Below are 17,478 nucleotides of genomic sequence, written 5' to 3'. Positions count from 1 at the left end.
CTCCTTTTAGATCAGCGGGAACGATTTTTGCTTTTTGGGGATCTGACTGTCCAGCGTATTTGAAAAAGTTAAGCAAACTTTCCTGTCTTTTTGACATTTTTCCCCTGAGTGAAACGATCGAGGCTAACAGCAATCTCAACTCGTACAACAAGCGCGCAAGTCATGTGTCACAAACATTGAACACTACACAAACAGGAAAATTATTTTTATTTTTTTTCATTTAGGCAATTAATTTTAGTGACACAGGAGGTGCCGGATCCAATAAAAAAGTTTCCGGATCCAATGTCGGAGGTGACGGAACATGTTCCGGCGTGTTCCGGCTCAAATTAAGCCCATATATATGTGTGTGTGTGTGTATGTATATATGTGTAAAGGCAGGATCACCTACTGGTGGAACCTAAACGGAAGTCCAGTCCTGGCTGTATAATCAAACAATAAAAACGAGAAACAATGCATGCCATCAAGAACATTTATTGATTCCACAGGAACTTGATCCAGTTTCCCCCATTTTTACTAATAACTACTTTGTGTTAATTAACTACTTTCCGTTTGGGTTTCACCAGTAGGTGATCCTGCCTTTACACATATACATATACATATACATATACATACACACACACACACACACACACACACACACACACACACACACACACACACACACACACACACACACACACACACATATATATATATATATATATTTTTTTTTCATGGTATAATTATGTAATCTGCTTATTGTGAGCCTAAATGAGTAAATTGGTATTCAATCATTATCAGGCTGACTTGCCACCAACTACTGGTGTTTTTTTATATATTGAAAGTAGTGTTTCATGTTGTCACTTCACATTTAATAGCCTCTTAGAATGAAATTGCTATGCAAATTCACAGTGCCTCCTTTGAGCTGCATTAGACAGTGTGTAATGTACATCTAAATGCAGGGTCTTCTGTGCCACCTGTACTGCAAAGCTGGGAGTTTGTTCATACAGAGTTCATCAGACAGCCTAAAGCCTCTTACGTTGTTGATTTATATTTCAAACAACAATTCAACAGATAGAAGGGTAGAAGGGTGTCAATAAATCTGTGGTGATATACAACACGCTTTAAGAAAAGTTTATTTCCATCACACTGTAAAGTGTTTTTAGATATTACATATACCAAAGATTTTACATATAAACTGGGTCAGCATAATTACAGTTAGTAGGCTACCATGGGAAGTAGGGGTGCTGAGTGTGACCCCTGGCGTGGAGCCCATGAAGAAATATGGTTGGGGATAAAAGTTCACACAAACAAAACCAAAAAACTGTGGTGTTTTGCCTATAGGCATACATATTACGTGTGTTTGTTTTTATTTATGCTGTATTATAAAATACCCATATTATAACAAAAAAATTAAATATATTTGGAAATTGCCCTTTAAAACGAAGGCTCAGTTTGTGGTTCACAATGATTTGATTAAAACCAACAAAAACAATAAAACAAAGACAAAGTCACTTATATTAAACTTTTTTATTTATTTATGTTTTTGTTAACAGAAGTTATCTTGCGCCTTTAATTGCCTCCGCTATCGTCCTGTCAATCATCTGTCTCATTCTCGCGGGTCGCGGCTATGATTACAGCTTCAGTAAAAATTTATTTCACCATCATTGGTACCCATCCTCAGCCGAGTGGCATTACAGTATTTGCAATCACCATCCCGTGGCAAAACGGAGCGTCTAACAGAAAAGTTCTGACTGCTGACTGAACATTGGTCAGTGAGCGTCTCCCGCTCGGCGCTATCAGCAGATTTAACTCCGCACAGCTACATAAAACGGGCTGGTGGCAGACTAATAATTAATATTTCTGATGTAAATATTTCTGTGAAACGTGTAAAGTTGCACAGAAGAAAGCCCAGTAGGACCTGCCCTGTACAGTTTAAGAATCTGTAGCCATAGTAGAGGACTATTATTTTGTTGAGCAGACCTGACCGGAGCGACAACTGATGACGTCACATGCTCAGATTTGCTTGACCAATCGGCGGAAGGGGGCGTGTCAGGCCGCCCACATGTGGAAAACGAATTTTGAAGTCATTTATTCGTTTTTTGCCTGTGAACTAAAAAACGAAAACTCAAGCCGAAATCTCGTTTTTTCGTTTTTTTTAAAAAAACCAAAAAACGAATAAAGGGGCTGTTTTCTCGTTTCTGCTTATTTCATTTCAAATTGGAAAACAAACTATCTAAACGTACACGGACCACTAAGAATATTATTTTAAGATTAAGCCATACACATTATCAAAACTATGACAGATTAAAAACGAATTTAAGCATGGCTGATACAAATGAAGGTTTTCAAATAAAATATTTTTTATTAAACAATGACAGACAACAAAAATGTGTGCTTGTGTGTGTGAACAAGAAAAACAAAAACCAGGGGCAGGTGATCCATGAAACAGACAGGACTGGTGATGGCCATAACAATCCTAAAGGACCAGCATTGTTCTCACAAGCCGCTTCACTCAAGACAATAATAACATAATGAAAAGTTAGTATATCCCAAAAAATTTAATTAAATAAAAGTTGCTATAAAGGTGGCAGCGATTCATTACCGAACTCTTAGCTGACGAAGTCGCGCTAGCTAACTAGCTAGCAGGCAGTGCTTGAAAATTGGTTGAAACAACCAACATAAAATATAAATAATTACGCTGTGCATGTACAAATGAAGACCAGTATAAGCATCGCAAAGGGTCTCTGATACAATATAGACAGTTGACAATTCAAAAGAGGTTGATATTTCAGCAACTTAACTCTGGAACAACTCGACGCGCAGCAATGTAAGTGAATGGTGTCCAACACCCAAATGACAGTGTTTGGAACTATTCCGATCTTCATATCCCGGAAGTAGGCGGTTAAAAGCGCCGCCATTATTTACAACGGAGGTCTATGGGAGTGTCACAACTCTTTCTCTCTATGGCTCTGGTGCTGGCCATAGTGTTTGTTCTACTCCAGTCAGGTTAGGTATGCAATCTGTTGATAGGTTATAGAGTTTCTACTGATATCAACTGTCTTTCACTTTAATTAGATAGTCCTAAAAGATATCTACTAACACTTAGTGGATAATGTCTATTAATAGTCAACTGATCATAAACAATATATTAATCTGTTGATAGGTTATAGACTTTCTACTGATATAAACTCTTTTTCACTTTAATTAGATAGTCCTAAAATATATCTACTAACGCTTAGTTGAGAATGTCTATTAATAGTCTACTGATCATAAACAATTTCTTTGTTGATAAGCAACAAATAAGCAACTACATGTAATCTTTAGTTGACTATCAACAGATTATCTACAAATGGTTAAAACATTTTTAAAAACTGTTTTAAATCAGCTAAAAAAATCATTAATTTGATGCATATGAGACCCCTTGAGTAGGATATACAGTATCATATACTTCATATGCTGACATGACTGTTGACATTTAACTGACAGATTGATCTTGAGTTGTTGGTACTCAATCTACAGAAAGTTAGTTGACAATTGAAAGTTAGTTGACAATTGGTTAATAACCTGTTGCAAAATAACATTGACAGTCAACAGGCACTTTTTCGTATAATCTGTAGATTAACACTTGAATTGTACCTTATAGTCTATAGGCAGTCAGTTGAACGTATGTTACTTGTCTGTTGAAACAGTGTTGTTGAATGTCAACTGATGCACTGTTGACAAGCTACTGAATGGCTACTAATAACTAGTATAGTCTCAACAAACGGACTATCAAAATAAAGTGTTACCAAGTTGATTATAAATTAAATTTAAGTCTTAGGTGATGTGTCAATAAATATGTTAATGGATTTGAAGTGTAATAAGTATGAACTACATTTTTTAAATAAATAAAGGGAAGGAGCATCCGAATGAGTAAAGTGACTGATAAAACAGTCATTTATATATCTCAACCACTGGAAGAAGATTTTTTTGGGAAGAACAGGCACCCAACAGAGAGACAAATCCACCACGATTATCAACTTCAGTAAAATGCAAGTCAATTTTAACCAATTGCTTCTAAATCTTACATTGGGATTAATATATTATGTAGTTAAAAGTATTATTCTCATCATCAAAAGTCATTTTGTCCTTTCTGCGCATGCTCACTTTCAGGTGTATATGTGTGGTGAGCTACGGTTTCAACCATTCATTGAAGCTCGCCGTTCTCACCGGGTTTTTTCAAAATGTCTGAGGGTCGCAAGAGAAAAAGTGTCTACGAATTGTATGACAAGAAGAGAAAGGCCTCTGAAGAAAGAAACAAGACCAGAGTGTTTTTGGGAGAATATTTCACACGCTGGCGTGCGCTAAAAGCACAGGTTGGGCTTCCCACTGATGCCTCAGTCGCGAAGTTTCTACTCGACAGGTAAAGTTTGGCATGCTATTTGGAGAAATCCATTTAAAATCACTGCTAGTAAAGGTTAATGTAAGCTATGATTAGCGATGCTAGCGTTTAATAGGCATTCCCTCTCGGGAGCAGGTAGAGTGTTGCGCATATGCATTTTTTCAAAAAGTGGAGAGGGTGGTTCTCTTCTAAAATTCGGGAAAATCCTCCGCTATACCTTTAATTTAATAAAATGTACAAAAATTTGATTTTACATAATTGACTTAGAGTAGTTCACTTTAAAAATTAAAATCACCCCATGATTTACTCACCCTCCAGCCATCGTAAGTGTATATGACTTAATTCTTTCAGACGAATACAAATTGGAGTTATATTAATAAACACCCTGACGCTTCCGAGCTTCGTAATGCCAGTGAATGGCAACCATCAGTTTGAAGCTCAAAAAAGTGCATCCATCCATCATAAACGGCCATACGCAGTCTACTTGTGTATAAAGCGCAACTTACGCAACTTGTGACGTCAGAAGTAGTGTAGTGCATCATGGCGTAGCGTAAATATCAGCAGTACATCGCATTACTCGCATAAGTTGCACTATTTTTTTCGTACACAAATTCATGGCTTTGCTTCAGAAGGCCTTTATTAACCCCCCGGAGCCGTGTAGAGTTCTTATATAATGGATGGATGCACTTTTATGAGCTTCAATCTGATGGTTGCAATGGTTGCAATCCACTGCCATTATGAAGCTTGGAAGCATCAATGTGTTTATTAATATAACTCTGATTGTATTCGTCTGAAAGAAGAAAGTCATACACACGCTTGAGGGTGAGCAAACCATGGGTTCATTTTCATTTTAAAGTGAACTACTTTAATACTACGTGTAGTTAGGATTCTGAATTAAGTGTAATGTTTCTCTACATATCAGAAATACAGAGCCACATATATTATCAGAAATTAGAGCTGCAATTGTTGAAAGATTTTGATCTCAATATTTTCCTAAATGAAAACGATTTGTCTTAAACCTTTTGTCAAGTGAGATCACAATGAACATTTATATCTGCGTTGGCGCTGTCAGTACCCACATTTACATGGACATTTTTTGTTTCGATCGTAATGAAATCATTCTAATTGATGAATCTTAACATAGTTTTTACATGAATGCTATGTCATCGGGTTGAAGCTAAGTCACAAGTAGGGTTGCCAACCGTTCCGTATAATACGGAATCGTTCCGTATTTGACATAAAAGTCTTGTTCCGTATTGAACTGATACGGAACGCACTTTGTTCCGTATTTTTGAGAATCAATTCAGTGCAAATCCATGACACATAGCTTCTAATATATGTCAGACTATGAACGAAGACATTTGTAGGCTATTATAAGAACAAAAAAAAACGACGGTGCGGTAGATCATTTTCCCCCGTTTGTCTATGATCAGCGTAGCGTTTTTAACATCTTGGAACATCACCAGAGAATGCCCTTTTAATTGGTCGTTTCAGTCATTGTGAGTCACGTATCATAGCAACGATGACGACAAGTGACAACAGCGGGAAATGTAAAAATGACTACCTCCTCCGAGCGCCTCCGAGCAGCCGGCGAAAAAGAAAAGAGCACAAACATATAGTATTGAATGGGAAAATGACTACCCGTGGCTGGAATGCGTGAGGGACAATGAATACAAGGCCAATTGTCCGGGCACAGGAGGGAGTGATGTCAAGGTTCCTTGTCCGTCAGACGTCTCCAGAGGCTGATCTAGGCTATGTAATCATGTGGATTTTTAAAACTCAAATATAGTTGATAAGAAAGTGATTATATTAAAAGAGATAGTACAGGTTTAGCCTAACATTGTAAAGAAATCAAAAAAGTACACATGGAAAAAATAGCTGCACAATGTGCTTAGTCTGGAGGTTTATTTATTTCTGTGAGATTTTCCATGTGCATACAGGTGTTGTATTGCTTGAATGCAGTATTTGAGTGCAATATTTTAGATTTTCTTTTTTAGCTGTTTTTTTATGTATTATTGTTTTGCACTGGAAAGAAAGTTAACTATAATGGAAGTATAATTATATAAATATATTTGCACTACACTTCCTTAAAATGTTGTCTAATTAAATAAAAAATATATATTTTTGCACTGGAAAGAACATTCTAGAAGTCTAATTCTATTGACAAAGCTTTGCCGTGCTTCTTATATTAATCAAGCAGTAAAACAACGATGCCCAGATGCCCAGAACAAGGCATCTGCAGATGAGAGTCGAAACAAGCACTTGTTGGACAACGTTATCCTGCACCACTTCACAGAATGATGAGTGGGAAGATCACTTTAGATTGAGACAACAGTCATTTATTATATTCTTAGATAATATTACAACAACATCAGCTCGTAATTCAAATGATTACAGAAGTACTGAGATAAAAGTTTATATATAAACTTCAGATAAAGTTCAGATATAAACACTGTCTACAGTAGCAATCAAAATAGAGTAAATCAAAAGAAACTTGACACTTGAAACTTTAATCATTCATTCTAGAGATTCGTTCTAAAACACTGATTCATCCAGTAATGAAACACGTATTTTAGTCATAAAATCATACATTCAAACTTTTTTTTTTCATTCAGATTAAACATTTTAAATCGACTGCAGAAATTAACATTTGTCAGAACCTCTAGTAAATTATGTTATGTTGTTAATTAATCTGTTCAGAATCGTGATCTCTGTCTGACACACTAAAAGAATCAGATTCTCATTTTAACTTAATTCTAACTTGTTATTAAAACTGTGACTTTTAAGTCGAGCCATCCTAGAAATGTAAGAATCATCCACACCTGTGATCACCTCTACTATTTTCCAAAGACACAAAGATTAATATTTTTATATTTTTACTTTAAAAGCAATCATAAAAAAAAAAAAGCAATCATAAATCATTAGCAATAAAAAATAATTAAAAAACTTTAATTATGCATCATTTTGTCGGCCCATTCTATCATTGACTGAGAATCTGATTGTGAGAAACTACCTAATATTAAAATGACAAAATAGTCTGGGACAAGAGATGGAGGAGGACAGTGTCCAGAATGCACAAATGACTGCAGTGTAAGCTGTACTTATAAATGTATCGTTGCTGCTTCTTCTAACTGTCCCCAATTTATTTCCTGTTCAAAAGTTCAAAGTTTTCAGTAAAGACTGGGTCAAATACAGGTTAAAAGTATATATTTTAACAATTAGGTATAGAACTTTAAAGAGATACTCTTTAATCTGACATAAATCTGCTTCATTAAAGGAACCGTATGTAAGATTGTGGCCAAAACTGGTACTACAATCACTTTCAAATTACTGTAGAGCGGTGTATCCCGCCCTCCCCCCTGACTCGAGGTTGCCAGTTAGGCTGCAGGATCAAATTCTTCTCCGTTTTCAGCCGTCTCCATCTTTCAAAGGCATCTCCTATACAAATCCTTGTTTTATTTTCGGACTCTGTCACAACGTATTTCGGATTCATAACGAGGTCTTTTAGGTTTCGTAACATTAGACATTTTTTATCCGACACGTTTGTAGCTGCAGCTGTGGTAACTAGAGCAGAGCTGGCAACCTGGATGCCGAAACACTACTGACTTCGTGATTGGTAGATAGGTGGAGGGTGGAGCATCAGGCCAAAACACAACATGACAACATCAACATCAGTTGAGGGCTGCAACTTCACTTTTAAATGACAATATCCTGGCCGGACTACTGTTGTCAGTGATATAAGTATTTGAAATGAACATGATTTCTTAATGTCTAGTGACATATCAGGGCCATTTTATGATTAATTGAAATACATTTCTTACATACGGTTCCTTTAAATATTGTCTCTGGAATTTCAGAATATAGCATAATATGATGGGTAATTTCAATGAAAATTTTCAGCCCATTTCAAACCCACATGTGCCCCACATACAAATGTTGGCTGGGCAGCGTGTGACAGTCACTGATTTAACATGCAGCTCAAAGGATTATGGGTAGGATCTCTCTACAGTCTATTCTGATTCTTCAACAAGTTTCAATGAAGATCTAGAATAAACCCTAAACCCAGGATAGAGCGGCTGAGTGAATGTGGTCTGGACTGTGTGTATGAGGCTCAGTGTGTCAGAGACGCTGTAGAAGGACAGAGTTCCTGCACTGTGATCCACATACACTCCTATTCTACTGCTGATGGGCTTTCCAGGGAGTTCAGTCCATATGTTATTGTGTCTGAATGAGTAATTGGAGTAAGAGCAGAATAAACTCCAGGACTGATCATTATATCCAAACCGACACTTATTACACCGTCCCTTCCTGCTGATGCTCTTATATGACACTGATATAGACACACTTCTCCCACTCCACTCAATCTCCCAGTAACAGCGTCCACGCACACTCTCTCTACACAAAACCTGAGGACACGCATCAAATCTGTCTGGATGATCAGGATACGGCTGGACTGTGAGAGTGTCAGTGAATTGAATCACTTTGTTATTCTCATACAGATGGAGGAGTTTATGTGCTGTGTTCAGATCCAGAGTCAGCTGATGGGAATCTGATGGAGATGAAACATATCAGAATAAGGAATTATGAATCTAACAGGGTTCGTACGGTCATGAAAAACCTGGAAAAGTCATGGATTTTTAAAATGGCAATTTCCAGGCCTGGAAAAGTTTTGGAAAATGAATAAACTCATAAAGTTTTGGAAAAGTCATGGAAATTTGTTTTTCAAAATATCTGTGTACTTGAATTTGTTTAATTAATAAAATTGGGGAAACAAATTGCAATACTTTTTTCGTTTTACTGTGCGTTCACACCGGACGCGAATAGCGCGTCAAATTTGCGCCTGACGTGTCTAGAAATTTACGCGCGTCAGAGGCGAAATGACGCGTTTCCATTTACTAAAAGCGCTGAAACGGACATGAAAGGGGACCCATTTCTTTTGGCCCATCTAGTTTTAGTCGCTGTCCTCAGTGCCGCCAGAGAATGTCTAATATGGCGAGAAGTTTCACTCTCACTACACTTCCGGCTTCTGAACTGGTTGCAGTTCCACTCTGATTCCATATGAGGGCGCTCACAGGACGAGTGCAGAATGAATGGAGGTCAATGGCGGTATACCCCTCAAAATCCACTTTTCTCAGGATATAATTTTTTGTCTAGTAATTTGAATGTTGTATTCGAAAGGAGATGCAAAGAAATTACACATTGCTGGGTGTTAGATTTTTTAGAGTCACTTATTTGATTTAAAAAAGTCTTTCAAAATGTCAATGACGTCAGAATGCTGACGTCATTAGCAGAATGCTAGCGTGTTATGGGCAACAACAACTCAACCTGTAAGAAATCAAAACGACATAAGTACTCGTTCATTCAACTTTCGACCTAAAACCCATGTTGAACTTGCAAAATCTACAATCACATCTGAGATTTCTCAATGGCAATCGGGTGAAAGAGACAAATTTAGCCGTCTAGCCCCATTGACTCCCATTCATTTTGCACTCATGGCGAGCGCCCCCAGTGGAACTCTGGTGGTACTACAACCAAAATTCGGTACAATAGGGCTTAATAGGGAGTGGACAGGCTCTCCGTAGACGGGCTCTGGTGCCGCAGAAAAGCGCTGAAACGGACATGAAGGGGAACTCATTCAGCGCTTTTCTACGGCACTGAGGACAGCGACTAAGTAGCCACACCTGTGTGGCTCTTGTGTTGCTGTCATCAGCTCAGTGCTTCAAATTAAAATAAGCTGCTTTGCATTTTCATATAGCTTCGTATGTGCCTTTCCATTACAGATTTGAGCAAAACTTTTTTTTTCTTCTAAATATCGATAAATAACTATTGCAAAAGGATGGCGTTTCCATTAACCGACTAAAACTTTTTTTTTTTGCGATCAGTCATTCCAAAAATCATGGCAACGGAGGACGTTAGTAGGTTTATATCTCACCCACCGCCCTACAAATTATTATTATTAATGTCTTATCCAAGTATTAATGTCAGGGAAAGACCCTTATGCGAACGGCACATAGGCTATGCTAAGTTTCTTCATGTTTCTCCCTTGATTGTGGCATTTCTTTGAGAGTAGGCTATCCCTGTATTGTTTCTTTTATGAATTTAATAAGGAACCCTGGCTTTCATGTATTCTTTCTGTCCAAAAGGTCCGTGTTCTTTTGTGTCCACTCGTTTTTCCTTTAACCCCCAAATGAAAAACGAAAAATGAAGGGTTGTTGTAAGTAGGCTATTTTTAAAACGCAAAGTTGAACGCCAACATTTAAATTTGAACTGTAGGCTACACCAAATGCTGTGCGAAAAAGAAAAAAATATCGACAAATTTTCTGATTTTTGTTTATGACTTTTTGCCTCTTTGTTAAACATTTAAAATATATATGATTTTTTTCTTTTAAAAAATGTATTTGGTCTTTTATTTTCCGTGTTCACATTTATGAGGAAAAAACAATGTTACGTGACCGTTCTCCATTACGGTAATGAGTCCTCTGAGAGCGGCACTAAAAGACTTTAAAACTTACACAGAGACCTCAAACAGAAAGCACAAAGCCTTCCTAAACGAATTTCGTTTTGTATTAATTGTATCTTGATTTTAAAATGTTTCATTAACCAATTGCTTAATAGCCTAAATAAAAAGTAAATAGCAGAAAATAGATAATCACGACACAGAGGCGCCGGAGTGAACTGGATCATCCATGAACCGAAACTCAGCGTAAAAGGTAGCCTACTCGCCTCACAGACCTAAACAAAACTGAAATAGGCCTATATCTATTATCTACAGAAATATCTACTTTTAAACAGAACAATTCAAAACAAAATAAAACGATGTAGCCTAATCCGTATGAAATGTGCATTTCTCTCCGGCGTGTTCACTATTAAGAAGATCGCGAGTCAGTCAACTTCGTCTTTGCAGTCGAAACAGAAAATACTTGTTTATTAATAAACAATTAAAATTGAGAGAGAGAGAGAATATAAGATTAGTTTGACTAATTTTGAGGACTTCTAATGATCTGTTAACAATCTCGTTTTTTTTTTTTTTTTTTTTTTTATGGCGTTTATCGCATTTTGGAAAAGAGCTCTTCAAGCACATTTAGATTTTTCATCCGCTACTAACGTTACCCGCCCACAAGGAGTTAATTAACATGTATACACAGATGTTTTATGGAAAACTATGTCATGAATATTTACCTTTAAGTCATGGAAAAGTCTTGGAAAAGTCATGGAAATTTAATGGTAAAAATGTGTACGAAATACACTGAAAAAATATTGTGGTGCTTGTTAAACAATTAAAATGAGTTAAAAACATACAATTACTGAACATTTTGTTTTCACCTAATTTTACTGTTTAAAATCCACTTGAATATGTAAAACTGAAGTTTACTTAATCCATTTGAACTTTCTGAATAACAAGTGTTGAATTAACTTAAACTTGGCAGTGGATTTTTAGTTCCCAGCATGCTTTGCATAGGTCTTGATCAGGAGAGTAAATGTTGATATTAAGTGCTATTTTATGTGTTTTTGAGGGAAATGCCTGTTAGTGTTTAATGTTCAGTTATGTTTGACATGTAAAAGAGTTTCAGTTATGTCAGTGTTTGTGTTCAGGCTGTAGGGGGCCGACATCACAAACATCACGTGTGTCGTTTCACTCAATGAGCAAAAACTGCACTCATGCCAGCACTGAGACAAGTCTCTTCTTACTTTCTCTTCCCGTATGTTACACACAATTACAATAAACATAAGTGTCTTTAGCATTTGCTAATTTTTATCTACAGCAGGAACTTAAATCTATTAGGTTGGTTCAATAAAACATTATTTGTTCAAATTAACTTGTTTTATTCTTGTTGTACAGACCTTAACTAATTGTGTGTAAAAGTTGTTCTTAATTGAATTAAGTTCATTGAACAAACAATTTTTGAGTGTACAGAATAATTTCAAGTGATGAGATTCCTTTCGAGGGAACTTGCGCTGCGTCGAAAGACAACACTTTGGGGAACGCCTTCAGCGTGATAGCGTCTGAAGCCCGAACGGAACTAGTCCAATCTCGATTGGTGTAGCGTCATGACGTCACATGTGATGGTGTAGTGGAACTATAAAGGGACGCCGGATCATAAAAGTGTCAGCTTCTGTTCTTCAGCAAGCGTTCTGTGTTGCCTTGTGTGTCTTATTTGGTGTTGTCTGTCCCATTATATCTTATCAAAGTGAAAAAGTATGGCGAGTCAAAAGAAAGTATTCAGATGAAAGTGACACACACATGCTCTGTGTTATGTGCTTGGGAGTGGAGCATGCACAGCTGTACTTGAGGGTGCTGTCTGTGCAAACTGTGATTTGCTGCCCATCAGAACGCTCCGCTGCCGCCTAGCTTTGTTTCATGAAGCAGGCCAGGCTCCTGCTCCCATGGTCGGGACCAGCAGCGCAGTGTTTACAATCATGGGGATCGCAAATGAAGCTGGCTGAGGATGTTGAGACAGCTTCAGCCTTTTCTCAGGATTCAGCGGCCAGCTCCACTGGTCCCATTCAGGAGTTGGAAGCCCGCCCCGCGGCTTCTTCCGCCCGAAATGAGGACCCGATGCTCAAATTATCTGGCTCTGAGAAGTTAGATGTTTTTGGCATCGAGGCAGGGGAATCTGAGGACTCGCCACTTCAGTCCCCTGCCTTTGAGGAGCTGCTGGAGGTTGTGACCAGAGCGGTGGCCAATTAAATATTCAGTTTGAGAGAGGAGTAAATCTCTCACGTGCTTCCGCTGCCGACAAGAGTGCTCTGCTGGGTGAGGATGCAGCATCAAATACATCCTCTGGCTCAGCGGACAGTGCTCTACTGTCACCATGCCAGGAAGAGCAGGAGATGTTGGTCGAGGGCGAGGAAAACGAGTCACCTGAGCTCTCGCGACCTTCCTGCCCTGGGTATGATGAGCTGTTGCATTTAGGTTATGTATACCGCGCCAATCAGAGTCTGCGCCCAGGCAGCCAGGGGGTCCTTACCCAGCCCGGTTTGAGAACCGTTGCCTCCCGGGCCCCTTCCCCTCCTTCTCAGTGAACGATTCTTCCCTCTGAGGGTCTGTACATCGACCCTATCCTCTTCCTTGTCTCTCCCCCTGTGCTCTTCTTCCTCCACAGGCACCCAGAACATCAGGCCTGAGGCTGGGCCAATGATGACTGTGTTCAATCATTTTGAACTGGTCTGAAGGCCCGGCGCCGGGCTTGGTAGTGAGTGTACCCTTTCAGGCTGTAAGAGTATGGCAGGCCTCTTTTACATTAAGGCCTCTGCTTCTCAAGTCACAGGATGAGCTTTGCAGGTCACTTCACCACTGTGAAAGATTATAGCAACCTCAGCTCCCTATAGAAGGGGAATATAGGGGAATACACACACAAAAAAAATGGTTCTTCAGCGGTTCTTTGCGGTGGTTAAGGTGCTATATAGCACCACTACCATTTAAAGAACCTGTTAAGCCCAGTTTGGTTCTTCAGCGGTTCTTTAGCGGTTCTTTGGGGTGGTTAAGGTGCTATATGGCACCTCTTATGGTTCTACATAGCACCATTTGACAAAGGTAGGTGCTATATGGCACTTAAAGTGGTTCCCCTATGATTACAAGCCAATGAACCACTTTTAGTGCTATTTAGCACCATTTTTGTTTAGAGTGTAGGGGGATAATTATAAAAAATAAAAAAACTTTTCTTAAAAAGGGGCAATTTGACTTTGGCCCTGGAGCTCTCACTTTTTAGGGAAGGTTATCGTGACACCCTTACTATATGCCTCCTCTAACTAAGAGTAGTTTATGAGATTCTTATATGGTGGGTAACATTAGAACGAAACACATCACCTGTAGTGAGTAGCTCGGCTTCCTCTCAATTAGAGAGTCGGTTTACTAAAGCAGTCGCTTTTCTGAGCTCTAGATAATTGATATGACAAGCGTCTGGTCCTCTTAGGAGAGGACTGCCTTGATTCCATTCTTTTTGAGTGAGTGGGCTTCCTCTCGTTAGGGAGTTATTCTGGAAAATAAGCCACCGCTCTACTGAGGCAAGATCACTAGGCAAGATCACTATTTCAAGCATATGGCGCTCAGAGAGGCCTTCTTGGTAAACCAGGTTGAGTGAAGTGATTTCCTCTCGCTAAGAGAGTAAAGGGCACTATGCTGAAGCCTCCGCTCCCCCGAGGTCAGATAGATCATAATGTCAAGCGCAGTCCTCCGCCTTGATAATCACCCTGTTGATAGTGTGTTGGCCTACTCTCATTTAGAGAGTCATTATGTTGAAGACACTGCTCCACTGAGCTCCAGGCGAATGCTGCCTTAAAGGGGTCATATAATGGTACATGCACTTTTACAAGTTGATTGTACTGAAATGTGTGTTGGCAGTGCCTGTACACAACCATCATAAAATGATAAAAATCCATCCAGTGTTTTTTTTTTTTTTTAAATCTCCTTATATGTTTTCCCCTCTCTCAAATCAAGCCGTTCGACCTAGTGACATCACACGGTCGGACACCCCTCCCATGATTGTTTATTGACAGCAGTGTTTCAACACAGACCCGCCCTTGCTCGTGAGCGAGCTGCCAGCATAGTCCGCGCGTCATTGTTGTTGATACGCTGGAGCACTGTCTATGAGCAGAATGGCGTCTAAGCGATTGTGGTGTTCTGTTCTCGGGTGTAATAAGGAACACAGCAGTCATTTTGATGTTCCTAAATCCGAACCGCTGAAGACGCAGTGGCTGAGTTTGTTTTCAAAGGGAATATTCCCCACGATCAACGTCAATGCTTTCATGTTTGCGAAAATCATTTCACACACCAGACTGCTTTATAAACGAGGGTCAGTATAAAGCTGGTTTTGCTAAGAAGCTGCTCCTGAAAAAAGGATCGGTACCAACTATTCGTGTTCCTGCTGCACCTCCAGAATAACTGAAGTGAGTGTCACGTTATATTAACCTTTATATTAATCTTTGCAAATCGGGGGTGAGCAAAGCTCATTATCATTTAAAGACACATGCACTTAAACGGCATGCTGAAAACAGAGTTGTTTTTGACCAGGTAAAATTAGTGTTTTCTTACAATACTAATGAGAATTTTTAATTAAAGTATATAACAAACTTTTAATTTAGACCCTAAAGAATCATATTAGCTTGTAAAAAAAATTGCATTATATGACCCCTTTAAGTGTTGGCCTATGGTAGGGCCACCCTGACTATCACCTTGTGGTGAGTATGTTGGCTTCCTCTCATTTAGAGAGAAAGTATGTTGAAGCCACCACTCCACTAAGTTCCAGGTAGATGATGTTTTCAAGTGGAGGCCTGTGGTAAGGCCACCTTGATAATTTCCCTGTGGTGAGTGAAGCTGGCTTCCTCTTACTTAAGAGAGTCACTATGCTGAAGCCACCGCTCCACTGAGCTCCAGGTGGTCAGTTCCCCTGTATTGAGTGAGTTGGCCTCCTCTCGCTTAGAGAGTCGCTATGTTGAAGCCATTGCTCCACTGAGCTCCGGAGGTCATGAATGCGTGTGTGATCGGCCCTCAATTTGCGTCTCTTAGACAGAGGCGTTTTTTCCTGTAGCATCTCCACCTACTAGCCTGCAGTAGCTCAGAGTAGGCCTCTCCAGCCCAAGACTGGCAGCTAGTGATCCTGGTAAGTCTCCTCTCACTGTGGGAGTCACCCAGCCAGGGCCCGCCTTCTGCATTAAGCTAATAATGCAAGTTGCAGACCCTGTGGCCTCCTCTAACTGCCTAGGTTGAGCTGACTCCTCTTGATACTTCTCACACGTACATCATACGTCTCATACGTCTTCTCACAGTCTCTTTTGAACTTGTAATTCAATTGCTCTATTTTTGGTCTGAAATCAAGGTTTGTGCATCCTTATGGAAATTTTTTGATAACTTTGCCTGTTTTAATGCTAACTGCATAAAATTGCTCAGGTGTGTATTTCTATTGGAATTGTACTATTTCACCCCCATTTCCTTTAAAAAATATATTTTTTGCACTAGGTACACAAAATAGTTCCACTCAGCACCTTTTGGACAAAAATGTCCATATTGAAACCCATTAAAACTGAAATTTTTAATCCCAGGGCCATTAACTATAAAATAATGCAATCTTTGTTAAGAGGCTTTCATTCTGTTGGGCTTCAAAATGTAATTGTTTTTAATATTTTTTACCAGATGGTGCCATTTTCTCAGGTTTGGCCTACAAAGCAAATACTCGCTTTATTCCTGTTTTCTGCTTAGGCATATTATAGAGACAATTGGATAAATAATGCAATGATAATTGTGTGGGTGTGTTGGATTTCAGAGTGTGGTTTGTATGTGTTTAATAAAAATAAAAATGTGTGCGTGTGTGTGTTTGTAATATTTGAGAGAGAAAACCTCTACTGCAAATAACGAATCAAACCTCTGTGTGACCAGTGGAGTTTTGCTGGCATCCAATAGGGAAAATGTGGTACTGCACCCAAAAAAAATCTTACTGAAAGCACATTTTTTTGAGATATCAAGCTCACATTTGGAACGCAACTTGTTTAGATGTATTTGATTTTCTAGCCATTTTAGAGTTCAACATGTTTCATAAAATATCAATTTTATATATAAAATAATGTTCATAAATCAAATTTATTAATTTTTTGGTTTTACTTTTTACAATTTTTCTACTTTAGCAATAATCTGCCAGGTGTCTTCTTTAAAATGAGACCATACTTAAGTCTGTGCTCCTAATTTTTATGACAGTTGTTTGGCACGGACATTTTTGTCCACTATGCACCTATGTCTAACTTTTTTTAATTGATGCACAAGGGCTAGACTAGAAGCGATATGCTGAGCTACAGCTCCCTAGCAGTGTTTGGCACAGAGAAACAGCCAGGTGTTGCAGGCTATTTCTTCGGAAGGCCTCCCCTGTATTTGTCACCTGGCCGTTGTCAGGCTTCCACTGGCTTAGAGAGTGACCAGCGCGTTGCTGAAGCCGCCACTCACTAGCACAGGGGTCTCCAACCTTTTTTCATTTGAGAGCTACTTTTTAAAAATGAAAGTGGCCGAGAGCTACTCTTAAATCTCTTAAATAATGTCTCATAACTCTCATATTAAAGACTATCTAAACTGTTTTAGACCTAAAAGAGCTTTTTGTTGGCCTATATGTCACCCTTAAATGTCAGAGAAA

General features: G+C 38.8%; 1 protein-coding gene and 1 long non-coding RNA gene across 2 annotated transcripts in view; one reads left to right on the top strand and one right to left on the bottom strand.

Moving 5' to 3' along the window:
- The first annotated feature begins 6,123 nt into the window (after nucleotides 1-6,123).
- LOC309497064 lies at nucleotides 6,124-8,210 on the top strand. Its single transcript, XR_014205341.1, has 2 exons — nucleotides 6,124-7,451; nucleotides 7,524-8,210. It is a non-coding gene; the product is annotated as an uncharacterized lncRNA (long non-coding RNA).
- Nucleotides 7,538-17,478, bottom strand: part of LOC309496996 (tripartite motif-containing protein 16-like) — a 28,836-nt gene continuing 18,895 nt past the window's right edge. The window contains exon 6 of the mRNA XM_082167230.1: nucleotides 7,538-8,912. Within this exon, the coding sequence (XP_082023356.1) occupies nucleotides 8,374-8,912 (539 nt within the window). The 3' untranslated portion in view covers nucleotides 7,538-8,373. The remainder of the gene's footprint in view (nucleotides 8,913-17,478) is intronic.

Source organism: Leuciscus leuciscus (genome assembly GCF_965113295.1).
Source record: "Leuciscus leuciscus genome assembly, chromosome: 4".
Taxonomy (NCBI): Eukaryota; Metazoa; Chordata; class Actinopteri; order Cypriniformes; family Leuciscidae; genus Leuciscus; species Leuciscus leuciscus.
The sequence above is the reverse complement of the archived record's forward strand: the minus strand, read 5'-3'. Positions and strand labels throughout refer to the sequence as shown.